At 38.8% G+C, this 14,799-nt stretch overlaps 1 protein-coding gene across 1 annotated transcript; it reads right to left on the bottom strand.

Moving 5' to 3' along the window:
* Positions 1–107: 107 nt before the first annotated feature.
* Positions 108–7,496, bottom strand: LOC306854649 (uncharacterized protein). The gene is made up of 3 exons (XM_079392830.1): positions 7,425–7,496; positions 6,654–6,802; positions 108–4,008 (listed from the first exon to the last, which is right to left on the bottom strand). The coding sequence occupies exons 2-3, from the start codon at positions 6,751–6,753 to the stop codon at positions 2,894–2,896; spliced, it is 1,215 nt and encodes a 404-aa protein (XP_079248956.1). The 5' UTR covers positions 6,754–6,802; positions 7,425–7,496; the 3' UTR covers positions 108–2,893.
* Positions 7,497–14,799: the final 7,303 nt, after the last annotated feature.

Raw genomic sequence — 14,799 nt, forward strand, 5'->3', positions numbered from 1 at the left:
AATAACTACAATATGATCCTGTGTGAGATTCTGTCTGAAAGACAAAAGTGCAGAAACCACTTATAGAAAATTATTAGTTTATCACTAAATACAAAATGTTTGTCAACCAAATGAAACTTTTATTAGGACAACAGACACAGACAAAAACATGCAACAATCATGAAACTCAAAGATTGCCTTCTATCAACATTCGGTCAAGTTGAAATGTATTCTTATATTTCAATATGCATTTAAAATGATATTTGAATGCCCTCCTCTGGTGAATTGTGTGAATTACGCTGCTGAAATCTACCATATTCAAGTCCAGACTGACAACATATGTTTACATAATCATTGAAATCAAATTATAACACAGTGCAGAGTTCATTATAAGTTTATGTCCTTTTATTAGCTGAAGTATAAAGAAGTAAAGGGTGCAAATAAAAGAATTGGTCATGAAAGTGAACAATTAGATGTAGCCCACATTCAGCTGTAGTGTGAACAGAGCCTTAATTTCACACACGCACACATTTTCTGTTGCTTTACTATTTCACAAGGAACACAAACAGGGTCTCAATGAGGTGTCTTTTCATATGCATCAGTTAAGTGTGATGGCAAAAGAAAAAATTACACTGATCACAATTGAACTGATGTCCTTCAGAATGAAAATGTATCGCTCAGTTTTGTAAACCTTTAGTGACACTCAATGTCTTTCTACTATCTCCGACGAACGACAAGCGTCAGACCGGAAGTCATTCATTTTGAATGGAGAGTAGTGCAGGAGCTGCGTGGAGTTCAGATCATTGGTCTCCTGCCGTGACGTCTGCCCTTTAAAATCCACACGTGCTCAGCTCGTGCGTCACGGTTCTGTCACGAATGCCATAGTCTAAATGGAGTCGAAAAGTCAGAACTTTGAACCCTGGAAAGACTACCTGGGTCTGGCAGACACTATTAGAGGCATGCGGCGGCTAGCAGAGCATGACACCGCCGGTGATGCCGCTGACCCCGCTAGTTTCACACCGCAAGCACAAGGGGCAATAGACTGACAGAATTCTTCATCTAGCCAACATATTAAAACACAAGTCAAAAACAATAGGAACGTTTAACAAGGAACAGCATTAAAACGGCTTTTAGGGTGCTTTCACATCTAGCCCGTTGTTTCAGCACCTGGCGCGTCTCCCCACTTAGCTCGGTTCGTTTGGGTATATGTGAACATGGAAATCGCGCTCGGATCCACGCCAAAACAATCGGTCCGAGATTGCATGAACGAGGTGGTCTCGGCTCGATTGAAAATGAACTCTGGAGCGTTTCGGATCCAATCCAACGGACCAGGCTATATCACACTGTATAATGGGTAATTACGTAAGTTCAGTGAAAAGCAATAACGTTAGACAATGTCTGTGGGTGAGTACGTCTTCGCCATTCAAAATCAAAGCGTGCCTTTTCATTTTATAATGCCGTCTTAATGCTCTTCGTAGTAGGTGTATTTTAATGTTTTCCCGACGAATCCTGGACCCCTGATTAAAATGATAAATTACTATAACGACAGCTACAAAAAAACAACAACAATAAGGCCGCGAAGTTGTAGTTGTTCCATCCTGACTGTTGACAGCTATGGAATCCCAGAAAATAAACCGTGTAACTGACCAATGATAGGACAGTTTACTCGCACGTGACTTGTATTAACAATTTTGGTCCGTTTAGAAACTTTGCCATGTGAAAGCGAACCGCACCAAGGATAAAAAGCAACATTGTAATAATTTGAATCCCTGTTTCGGAACAAAGCAATCAATCTACAGGTGTGAAAGCACCCTTAAAAACATACTTAATGTAGGCTATATCGTCTAAAAACAATATAATACCCATTTTACTAGGGTGACCATATGTCTTCTTTTTGGACCTTAAAAAATGTGTCCGGCTGCGATTTCTAAATCGCCCCAAAATGTCCGGGATTTGGCTTTTGCTATCTACAGTCACCATTCATGCATTTTGTATTAAAGCCCTGCGCGGGACTGTTTTCTTAATCCCGCTCCCGCTGAATTTCCCGCTCCTGCAAACATTGTAATACTGAATATAATTTTCGCACATCAGGGAGCTATCCATATGCGGAGTATCACTTGGATGCAGGGTTGCCAAATCCGCAATTTGTGCACGGAATTAGGCTGATTTTAAACTGTTGCAGTGGGTTCATTTTCTCCCACGAGTTAAAGGTTTGAAATACTGCAAAAATGACATTTGACTGCAATGCTTGTATTGAAACATTTTGCATTCTACCTATGACGAAACTGTGGACCTGTCATAGTTTAATGAGAGGGAAGATGACATGAAGCAATGTGAGGAGAGCTGCATTGAAAACAGATGAGCGCACGTGCATACGTTACTTAACACTCAGCATTTAACTTTAGTGCTGCAAGCAATGCAACAGCACCGGACATGACAAGTTTTCTGGAACCAAAACAGTACTTTAAAGGAATACCTTAGCTTTTTGCCGTTACTGTGGCAGCCAGCAAGAGCACAGCTTAACCCTTCGCACATTTTTATATTTAGTTATATTGAAAAAGTTTTAAAATGTTTTTTAGGCCGTAGCTTTCGGACAAGATGGCGGACAACAGCGCTTGAAAAAGTGCTCGGCTTCACGCAAAGATAACGACAAGCAAGTTTCGGAAAGTGCCTGGACATCTCGCACCACCAGAGGCATAGACGGTGCGGACGGGATCGTAGCGGTGACGGGTTGAAGTGAATGGTGTGATTGACATTTGCTAGATTTTTGTAACATTAAAATGATGGTAATTTGAATGATAAAATCCTATTTTTTTCTCTTTCTCTCTCGTGTAATTGACTATTGTTTGCAGTGTGGTCTAGTAGGAGCTGTACCGTTTAGTTGACTAGACCCGCACATCCCTAGTGAATACTCTCAGGAGTCTGCAGCTCCAGTGACGCTGACGTGAAGCTCACGCTTGCGGTGTGTGCAAGTCTGTAAATGACGTTTCAAGCCTGTGTGGTACATGAAACTCTTCTCACACTGAAGACACTTGTATGGCTTCTCTCCAGTGTGAACTCTTATGTGAATCTTAAGGTTTCCTTTGTATGGGAAACTCTTTCCACACTGAGGGCAGATGAATGGCTTCTCTCCAGTGTGAACTCTTACGTGATTCTCAAGGTTTGCTTTGTTTGAGCAAGTTTTTCCACAGTGATCGCACATGAAAGGCTTCTCTCCAGCGTGAGTTTTTACATGATTCTTAAGGCATTTGCTGTCTTTGAAACTCCTTCCACACTGATGACATATAAAATCCCCCTCTCTTGTGTGAATCGTAATATAATGGTTAAGGTTTTTTTTAAATCTGATGGTATGATAATGCATGTGGTCATTAAGGTTTTTTTTGTGTGTGAAACTCTTTTCACACTGATCGCATGTGAATGGCTTTTCTCCAGTGTGAACTCTCATGTGAGTCTTAAGATTTCCTTTTTGTGAGAAACTCTTTTCACACAGTTTGCAGGTGTACAGGCACTGTCCAGTGTGAACACTCATGTGGATATTAAGGTGCTTTTTCTGTGTAAAACTCTTTCCACATTGAGAGCAGGTGAAAGGTCTCTCTCCAGTGTGAACTCTCATGTGGGCTGTAAGTTTTGTTCTATCAGAAAATCTCTTTTCACACTCTTGGCAGGCAAAAGGCTTCACTCCGGTGTGAATTTCCATGTGCCTGTTAAGGGTTTGTTTGAGACTGAAGCTTCTTCCACACTGTTGGCAGGCGAAAGGCTTCACTCCGGTGTGAATTTTCATGTGTCTGTTTAGGGCTTGTTTGTGACTGAAAGTTCTTCCACACTGTTGGCAAGCGAAAGTGCTCTTTCCAGTTTTAACTTTCTTGTGGCCTTTAATGTTTCTAGTTCCTTTGTTTTGTGAGGACGTCTCTTCAATCTTTGAGTCGCTAAAATCTTTTTCTCCAGTCATGAACTGATGAGGTTTCTCATATTGATCTTTTTCTTCCATGTAATTGAGTTGTTGACTCTCCTCTTTCAGTGGCATCAGGTCTAAAGCGGAAAGAAACGTGCAATTTAATACCGGATTAATGGCACATAGCAACAAACAAAATAAAAATGTACACATGTAAAGCATCAAACACAACCACGTCTGCTAGATCGTACACCCACAAAGTGTTCTGTAACCTGTAATCTCAGAACCTCATGTCAATATTGTTAACTCTTTATTTTCATTAGGACATGTCCCAAATTCTTTCAAACTGGCAGTTATCAAGCCCCTCATAAAACAAAACGAAACATAAAAACTCAATAGGGTACTGCTTTGGGACTGGGATCCTGCGGGTCTCGACACAAGATTTAACAAGAAGGATGGAGTAAACAAAAGGAATGAACTTGAGAAAAAGATTAATGCAGGTTTTTATTATATAAAAGCAAAACTAGTCAGGTCTGATATTTGGACACATTTCTCAGTTGTTAAAGGGGGCAAAAAAACACGGAAAGTATTGGACTTTGTGACAAATGTATTGAAAAAAGAAAGTTTATTTGTAGTGCTTTACTTAAGCTTGACACTAACACAGTGATCTTATGCCCAGTAAACACAGTACGTTGTGAGGACATCGCCAGTTGGTTGTCATTTGTTCAGTGTGACATTACTTTATGACAATGTCATGAGGATGTCGTGGTAGCGTTCCATTTTTTAGAAGTTTGGCTAATGTCCAAGAAACGCTGTGGGAACGTCCTCAAAGATCTACGTCCGTACAGATCCACGGACGATGCCATCTGTCACGTCCTCCACTCTTCCCTCACACACTTGGACAGCAACAATGGGAATTATGTAAGGCTGCTATTCATTGACTATAGCTCAGCTTTCAACACTATAGTCCCCATCAAGCTGGGGTCTAAACTCACAGACCACGGCCTAAACTCCTCACTCTGTGACTGGATTCAAGACTTCCTCACCGGCAGACCTCAAGTGGTGAAAGTTGGCCAGTTCACCTCAAACTCCATCACCCTGAACGTAGGAGCCCCACAGGGCTGTGTCCTGAGTCCCCTGCTCTACTCTCTCTACACGCATGACTGCGTGTCCTCTCACAGCTCCACATCTATTATCAAATTCGCTGATGATACTGTGGTTCTGGGCCTCATCTCCAACAACGATGAGACCGCATACTTGGATGAGGTAGAGAGACTCACATCACGGTGCCAGGACAACTGTCTCTCTCTGAATGTGAGCAAAACTAAAGAGCTGATCATGGACTTTAGGAAGAGACAGCAGCGGCCCTACGCCCCTCTTATGATCAGTAGGACCCCTGTGGAGCAGGTGAGTAGCTTCAAGTACCTCGGTGTAAACATCTCCGAGAACCTGACTTGGACTACACACATCCAAACACAGGTTAAGAAAGCCAGGCAAAGACTGTACCATCTGCGACAGCTGAGGAAATTCAGGGTCTCACCAGCAATACTGAAAACTTTCTATTCAGGGACCATAGAAAGTGTATTGACTCAGTGCATCTCAGTGTGGTATGGAAACGGAGAGTGTTGTGTGCTTAGCTGAGCGCATCTCAGGGTCCGCTCTCCCCTCTCTACAGGACATCTACCTCAAATCGCTGCAAAAGTTGAGCTGTCAAAATCATCAAGGACTCAAATCACCCTGATAATCGTTTATTCACTTTGCTACCATCTGGTCTTGCTCAAGGGTCTCACCTCAGTCGTGGTATTGAGGATGGAGAGAGTGTTGGTTATTCACTCCCCCACCTACAATCCCCGCCGGACCCGAGACTCGAACCCACGACCTTCGGATTACAAGTCCGACTCTCTATCCATTAGGCCACGACTGACCCAGGAGTTATGATTGATGGCATAACTGGATGCTGAAATTGTGATGAAATAATGGGTTTGCTGGAACCACAAGCAGTTCTGTCTTGGCAAGTTTGAGTTGAAGGTGATGGTCCTTCATCCAGCAAGAAATGTCTGTTAGACAAGCTGAGATGTGAGCAGCTATCGTCGGATCATCAGGATGGAGTGAGAGGTAGAGTTGAGTGTCATCAGCATATCAGTGATAAGAAAAGCCACGTTTCTGAATGACAGAGCCTAGTGATGCCATGTAGACAGAAAAGAGAAGTGGTCCAAGAACTGAGCCCTGAGGCACCCCAGTAGTTAGATGTTGCGATGTGGACACATCACGTCTCCAAGATACCTTGAAGGACCTATCTGAGAGGTAAGACTCAAACCACTGGAGTGCAGTTCCTGAGATGCCCTTTGCCAATAGTGTTGACATGAGGATCGGGTGGTTAACCATGTCAAAAGCATCAGACAGATCCAGCAAGATAAATTTTGAAGATTTAGAATCCACTCTCGCCAGTCCTAGGGCTTCAACAACTGAGAGCAAGGCAGTCTTGATTGAATGTCCACTTCTGAAACCAGAATGGTTGCTGTCGAGGAGGTTGTTGTGTGTGAGAAAGCCAGAGACTTGGTTGAACACAGCTTGTTCATGTGTTTTAACAAGAAAAACATGTTTTTCTGTCTTATAAAGGAGTTTTCAATTCAGAAGTAAAAAATTTTTGTTCAAATAAATTGTTTTGTTTTGGCTACTTCTGTATGTTTTCTAATTTAATGTGTAACATGTCATTAATACCTGCAGAGCTGGACATTTTATTAAGGATCAAATGAGTTCAGCTTTGAGAAAGAAAACCAACCTGTTTGTTCTTCAGTATCTTCTTGTTTCAGACTGAATACTTCTTCAATCTTCACGTCTTCAATCTTCACGTCTTCGATCTCCTCCTTAATAAACGCCATCTTAATAACAGTGTCACGTGGTTCTCAGTTACTTCTGTGTTTGGACCCTCTGTGACATTTAAGATGAAAGAAAGAAAAATGAAGACAAAATCTCAATCAGCTCAGTTCAGTAGTCAGCGCACTGATGAGGGTTTATATTTGTATAAACAGATTTATATTGTTGGTTTTGTATATAACATGTATTATGTCAGTGCACTTGTTAAACACAGGTTTGTAAGAGTTACACATGTTTATGTTTTTGTTTTGTTTACATTGTGTGTGTCTTCAGCGCGCGGCGATTCAAACGAACCGAATCACTGAATCGATTTTCGAAGCAATTGATTCAATAGCCCTGCGTCCCAATACTATCCACCCTATCTGCAATAAATAGTGTTGAAAATGACTAATATCACACAGAATTTAGGAGAGATGGTATGCACATCAGGACGCAGGCTAGTACTTGCTCATCAATTCGTGTTTATTATGAACTGATTCACGATAAATGAAGCAAAGTGAGGCGCACTTTTCTGTTTCAGATGTGTTTTAATCACACAAATTAGCGCTCATAAATGTTAGAAGCAGCACTGCAGTATTACATTAAACAATAATTAATTTTACATCGCTTATTGAAAACTGTGAAATTGCTCCAACGGGTCTCGATTTAAACATTTTAAATGACTAAAAACACAAACCTGTCTTCAGTCGGATCACAGCGCGGCGCGGTTTTATGACGTCATACCAGTGGAACAAAATAAAAGTCCTGTAAAGCCCATGAAACATTTACAGAAAACCAAAAAGGTTTTATGTGGTAAAATATTTTGTCCAGTGATGCTCTGAAAATAACTACAATATGATCCTGTGTGAGATTCTGTCTGAAAGACAAAAGTGCAGAAACCACTTATATTTAGTGATAAACTAATAATTTTCTATAAAATGTTTGTCAACCAAATGAAACTTTTATTAGGACAACAGACACAGACAAAAACATGCAACAATCATGAAACTCAAAGATTGCCTTCTATCAACATTCGGTCAAGTTGAAATGTATTCTTATATTTCAATATGCATTTAAAATAGATGATTGAATGCCCTCCTCTGGTGAATTGTGTTTTTTTTTTATTATCTTACATTAGATTATTTTGCACTAATTCAATAAACTAATTATTCTGTACTTTTTTTTTTTTAAATACATGCAAATGCTCTATAATACTTTGTCTTGCCTTGGGTTAATTAGCTGTCTGCTCTGTTATCTCTTTCTCCATGTATCTTCTCTTCTGATATATATATATATATATATATATATATAAACAGTTTGGTTCCAAAACGCTATAAATCTGTTTGGATTAATTTGAGTAAAAAATGTTTTCTTTACCAAGAAAGTGGCAAGACGAAAACCACTAGGCCTATTTCTGTTTCAAACTTTGATTTATTATAAAAAATGATTAGTTTTTCCCCAAAATGCAATAAATCCATTGAATCAATATAAAAGTTATTTTTCATATTGAAACTGTTGAAAATACTCAACAAAGTTGATCTGCATATGACAGCATCTGAACTTGGTCAATAGCCTACTAATCTTATCCTAAACATAGCTAGGCTACAGTCAGCGATCGCTCTGTGTATTGAATGCCGCTCCACCTGAAAGCACATGAAGGAGATTTACTGCAGATTGCACAACCTGACATGATGTGCACGAAAATCACATGGATGCCGGGTGTATTCAAAGCGCCGCCATTACTGTCTACAGTGTGTGGAATGGTGCGCTGTGATTGGCTGAGCGGATTTATCGCATTCTGCAGAGAGACTGGCGTTTCAACCATGACAGAATAACATGGCGGATATCTCATTTGGCGTAAAATTAAAAATGGACTTTTCAATACCGACCAGATACAATAATGATTTTGGCGGAAACTCAATTTTTGGAAGTTTTGGAAGCAAACAGCATTTGAACAGGCTTCCTTGCACTATAATAAACAAGTACCCGAAGTACTTAATTACAGTAACGTGAGTAGTTGTAATTCGTTACCTCCACCACTGGGTCTAACAGGAGTGGAGTGACACAAGGGTGAGTATTAGGGCCTTTCGCACTGCTTTAGGTCCAGAACTAAAAGTACTGGGACGATTTTGCGTGAACTTTTTCCCAGTACCATTTAAAGGGTTGCATTCGCACCGACAGCGGGTACTAAGAAGTGATGTAATAAATGCTCTCAGTATGATACAATGTTTACAGTTTTTTAAATCATGGCGGGTGAGGGTGTTTTCATACGCGTTTAGCCAATCAGCGCACACTTACGTCACGGATAGTTCAAGGAAATCACTCACTGCTCATGATTAAATAGCTCGTATATCTTAAATAAGGATTGAACTTCAATTTATACTGGCAAATATCCAATGTTATTTTACTTTTGATTACTTTATTAAATTTCTGTACCTAAAAAGTAAAGTTACCATACCGAAACTGTGACACTAAAATCGTGATACAAACTGAACTGTGAATAATTTGAACCGTTAAACCCACAATATATATAAAAATAAATGTATAAATAAACATATTACAACTATTCAGTGTTTACAAACACTTGTTTATTTTATATATATGACGAGCAAGCATGCTGACAATTTTTGTGTGAATTTGTCTATTCAAGCTCAAAAAACAACTAAATATTTGCTCTCATTTTGGTCTTCTAGCTGTTTAATGTTTAGACTGGCATATCTTAAGTGAAATTGAAAGTGGTGTGTGGCCAAGTATGGTGACCCATACTCTGAATGTGTGCTCTGCATTTAACCCATCCAAGTGCAAGTTTCTGTGCCTTGCTCAAGGGTTTCACCTCAGTCGTGGTTTTGAAGGTGGAGAGAGCGTTGGTTATTCACTCCCCCCAACCGACAATGTGGGGGAGTTACCCAGAGACATGGGGCTGCATGTCTGGCCTTTGCGAGGGGTCACCTAGAGATCTTCTGGTCATCCATCCTCTGGCCAGACGAGTCTAAATTGTAGCTCTTTGGACATATAGATGTTGCAAATGTTTGCCCTGCTGAAAAATCCAGCATTGCTGGTCACCAGCATAAGGTATGTTTTACATGCTGGGACCAGCTAGGGATGCTGGTTGCTAGTTTGCTGGATCTCAGCAAGGTAAGCAGTTGTGCGTTTGGACCAGCATAAGGTATGTTTTGCAGGCTGGGACGCTGGTATGATCTCAGCAAGACCACAACAAAACTTGTGTATGTGTTACATATCCAAATAAATGTGCATATCCAAATAAAGTTTAATACATTTTTTAATAAAGAAAATCAGATGTTCCTATTTATGTTTACTAGGGTTGTGACGGTAAGGAAATTTCGCCCCCCAGTTCGCCATGGGGGGAGTTTTCCCTCACTTTTAAATAGTAGAAAAGCACCGTGCGCATTTTACTTTCACTTTCTAAATAGCGATTCGGCATCAATTCAAGCAACAACAAGATACACCGTCAAACTCACTTAGCCTATTTATAAATCATAGAACTTTTATTAACAAAACGAATAAAAATACACCATGCTAGGCTATACCTAATATAAAACAACAAATAACTTGCACAAAGTTTAAATGGGTATACAAAACTGAAAATATGTAAACAAACCAAAACAACCAAATAAATTAGAATTGCTACCGTTTATTATCAAAATGAATGAGAAAGCTTGGAGACGCAGCATACACCTTGATGTCAAAATAAAATAAATTACACAAACTGTATAATCAATTAGGTTAAATAAGAAACTAATGTTTAAAAAAAGTTTGATACATGATAGGCTAAATGAATAATAATGAATCTGTAATGCGACTGTCATTCAGCATGCTTTACCGCGTTCCTTTTTTAATTGCAGTGTCTGTTCTCTAACTGAACTATATGATTTGTATTAATATAAAAAATCAAAACAACGGTTAGGGACGTTGCTGCGGCGGGCAAGTGGCATAACAACGGTATCACTGCCAACATGTCTATCGCAGCAAGCCTAAAGTTTACACTGCAAAATCCCCATTGTTAAACAAACACTGCCCAGTTTTCATATGATCCTCATCTATAGACAGTAAATGTAACACTGAAGCAGTGTTGTAGACATTAGTGATGACACCTGCAGTTAACAAGCAGAATCACTGAAGATAAGTGGAACAACAGGAACAGAAAAAAGTGAAGAGGTGAGCAGAAACACAACAACTACTTACAGCCACAAAGTCTTAGATGAAATCAATATCTCACCAGAAGATGATTAAACAGCTGCAAAAACATAATTACCATATTCACTTATTGCAAACCATTTTGGGTTTACTTCTTTGATATGGTACATGCACAAAAGTTGCTAAAGCCAGTTACCATTATGGTGATTAGTGTTCATTTTAGTTGGGCACTTGGCCATTGAAGTCTTTAAAAACAACAACTTTCAGTTTTGAACTTTCATTATGAAGTTATTAACTGTCCCATTGAAAGAGCTCTTCTCATAACCCCGTTATCCAATGTACACAAGCTCTTTTTAACTTATTTATGCACAAATGTTATGAAACAGGAGACAAGTCCATTGATGCTTTGATACTTTTACCAGTGACATTGATTAATAATGTAATCATAACTTAAGCAATTAAAATTGTCAGTTCTACTTTCAGCAGAGGGAGCAAATAAAATGACAAAGTTATCATATAATTCAATAAATCATAAGCTTTATGTCATTAATTTGTTTCCAACCCTAATCAAACACACCTGAACCAGCTAATCAAGGTCTTGCTTGGTATAATTGAAACTTCAAGGCAACTCCAACTCCAGGAACAAGTTTCGTGACCCCCTGCAATAGATGCTGGATGCGTCACCAACTTTTTCTGTCTTCAGGAGCCGTCTGTTTGAAGTGCGTGTGAGAGACTGAGTGCTGTGGAAAGTGTGTGCCTCCGTGCTCGAGGTTTGTGACACTTGATCTACACGATCTACAGTATGCATCAAAAACACCCCCCTACTGTTTTTCCAAAAATAACTACAAGATAAAGTAAAGATAATTTTTATTGTAAGTATGGACTGCGTTGACAAGAGTGATGTAGAAGTATTCACCATGACACTTCACCATGACACAAAAAAAACATTTCACAGTAAATGATCTCATTTTCAGCAGTAAAAGAAGTGTTTTAAAGCTTGTTGTTTTATAGAAAATCACAGTGAGAACAGTAGGGCCTGTAGATGGGGAGTATATGTCATTTAAGAAAAATATAATTATATTTAGAATGACAATTTTTTTTCCCTCTAACATAGTGTGTGTGGGGTAAAACGCCTATTTTTCAAATAGGCTATTATAATTTTGTAATTTATAATTATTGAATACATTTTTAATTATAAGCTAAAAATGCCTTTACTCTGGTTTTGCTGTAAATGTATAAATCAAATGAATAAATATATTTTGAGCAAAACGTACTCGCACATATTTGAAAATGAAGATATTTCATGATATAGTTAACCTGTTTGGGACAAGCATGATGAGCACACCACTCCCCACCCCCACCTTCACTCGTGCCCCTCACAAATAATGAGTGCATGATGCCCCTGTTTACAAAAATAATCAAATCTAACAATTGTTTTTCATTTATCTGAATACAGATATTCAGAGCACCGAAAAAATAATAATTCAGCATTTAATTGATTTGCTATTTAGTTGACTTTGATCTTTTGGCTGGAACTGTATTTGTATGGACAGATAATATTGCCTTTATGATGTTTAACGTTCATAATGGCACTGAAGATGTCCTGATGTTTATCGTAGATCACAGTGGTGTTGTCTTTGTGTTGATGATGTTCTGCATTGGAGCTGAAACCCGTCCCGAGTACTGCGTTGTCTCCACAAATCCATCTACTCCGGACAGACGAATTACTTAATAATAATAAAATTATTAGTAAAATAAAAAAAGTTCAGTATCAACATGAAATATTTGCTATGCCTACAAATGAAAAAGGTTGAAATGGGCAGTATTTTCAATACGTTAAAAAATCAAAACAACCATAATAATTACATTTACCCTAGTAAAAAGAAATCTGTTTAACCTTTTTTTAATTAAGATTTATTTATGGGCTTTTTATGCCTTTATTTGTAAAGGACAGTGTAGAGTACACGAAAGCATTGGGTGAAGAGAGAGCGGAGCGAGATCAGCAAAGGACCACGAACTGGGATTCGAACTCGGGTCACAGTGAGCGCAGTTGCACTATATATCAGCGCACTAACCGCAAGGCATATCACAAAAGACTTACTAATAAAAAATATATATATAATTAAACTTTATTTGGATTACTACTTATGCATAATGCACATTTCTTAATAAGACCATTTCTAAAAGACTAAAGTGTGTTTAAATGTCACTACTGATAAGGATTACGATGATCTTTGAATAATACCAGTCTTCACATGCAAAATATTTAAAGTGTACCTGAAGTACATTTGCAATAGTCCCACTTTAGCCGCTGGTTTCACAGACAAGGCTTAAGCTAGTCCCAGACTAAAATGCATGTTTGAGCTGTCTCAACTGACAATATCTAGCTCTGACATCTCTTAAAATATGTCAGTGTCATTGTTCTGTGTCACCTTATTGTTTTCTTCATTTTTGTAAAAGTTGCGTAAATATCTTAATTTAACTAAGTCCTAGTCCTGGCTTGAGCTGAGCTCCGGGCCTAGGACAATCAAATATACTTTCTACTGTCTTTAGTTGGACCTCAGCACTACTTAGATGCATTAAGTACAAATTTAGTATACCAAAAGTACAATTACAGGGTATTTTTATTAAGTACCTAAAAATTGAAATGTATTTGTAATATACTTAACAGGAAATAAATTTCAGTATATTTATTTTTCACTAGGTTAAGAATTAAATAAAAACATGTCACTTTTATGACACTTTTGCAATAAAGTCTCATTTGTTCACATTAGCTGGAGTGGTCTAGGAATGAAAAATATATTTGAGCTGCATGTATTAACCTTTGTTAGGGTTTATTCATGCTAATTCACCATGCACTAGATAATGCTGGCACAATTTTTAATTTGAATATGTATTAGTAAATGTTGAAATTACCATCAAGATTTATAAATGTTGTGGAAGTACTGATCAATGTTCAGAGCGCATTTAAACAGCCACAATTAGATAAAACTTTGATAAAACTAGAGAGAAATTGTTAGATGTCCATATTTTTAGAAGCAGCCATTAAAGAGACAAATGTTTCTCACCTGTCTGACCAACATCCTGCAAACATTCACTGAATATCACAGGAGCCGCAATCACAGGAGCCGCAATCACAGGCTTCACAATCACAGGGGCCGCAATCACAGGGGTCACAATCACATGAGCCACCATCACCAGAGCCACCATCACCAGAGCCACCATCACCGGAGCCACAATAACAAGGGCCACAGTCACAGGGGACGAAATGACAGTAGCCGCAATCACAGGAGCCACACTCTTTTGAAGGCCCTTCAGGCGTCTTCTCCTCAGTCCTTTGCTTAGGTTTAGGACTTTGGGTTATTGTATGACAATGACATTGGCATTTGTTATTGCAATTCTTCCTGCAGTTTTTACATCCTTCTTTGCTGTTCTCGAAATCCATGGCTTGTCTAGGAGGTTGAAGTGATCTGTTTGAACAGGCGAGCTGATTTGAAAACAAAAGCCTCAAATCTTACAGCAGATCTTGTATCTTGAGTGAATCAGGATGTGGTCTGCATGCAAGGTCTCTCAGGACTGCACTGAGTATGTGCAGAAGGCGTCTCATACACAAATGTTGTTGTAAAAACAAGTCACAGAGTTCATTTTCCTTGCAGGATTAATATTTTATTCTGATATGTTTTAGAAGCTTAGGAAATGTTCTTTTAAGGACGAATTGTACCAAGCTCCAAGCCTGGTGGAAGTTAGTGTGTTGAAACAGTGTATGCAGATTGAGGAAACAAGAACTACTGTAGATAGTTGGTTTTAAATATTACATTTAACCCTTGAAACTTGAGCAACAAGCTGAGCTAATCAAACATTCAAGTTTCACTCTTGCTCAGTAACAGAAGAGGCAAACGATATCAAGTTAACTGTAT

This window comes from Barbus barbus (assembly GCF_936440315.1).
Source record: "Barbus barbus genome assembly, chromosome: 3".
NCBI lineage: Eukaryota > Metazoa > Chordata > Actinopteri > Cypriniformes > Cyprinidae > Barbus > Barbus barbus.

Bases quoted from the DNA above. Each gene is read 5' to 3' on its own strand.
- LOC306854649 (XM_079392830.1), bottom strand. From the start codon at position 6,753: ATGGCGTTTATTAAGGAGGAGATCGAAGACGTGAAGATTGAAGACGTG. The intron at 4,009-6,653 runs GTTGGTTTTCTT...TTTCCGCTTTAG, and splicing joins AGATACTGAAGAACAAACAG to ACCTGATGCCACTGAAAGAG.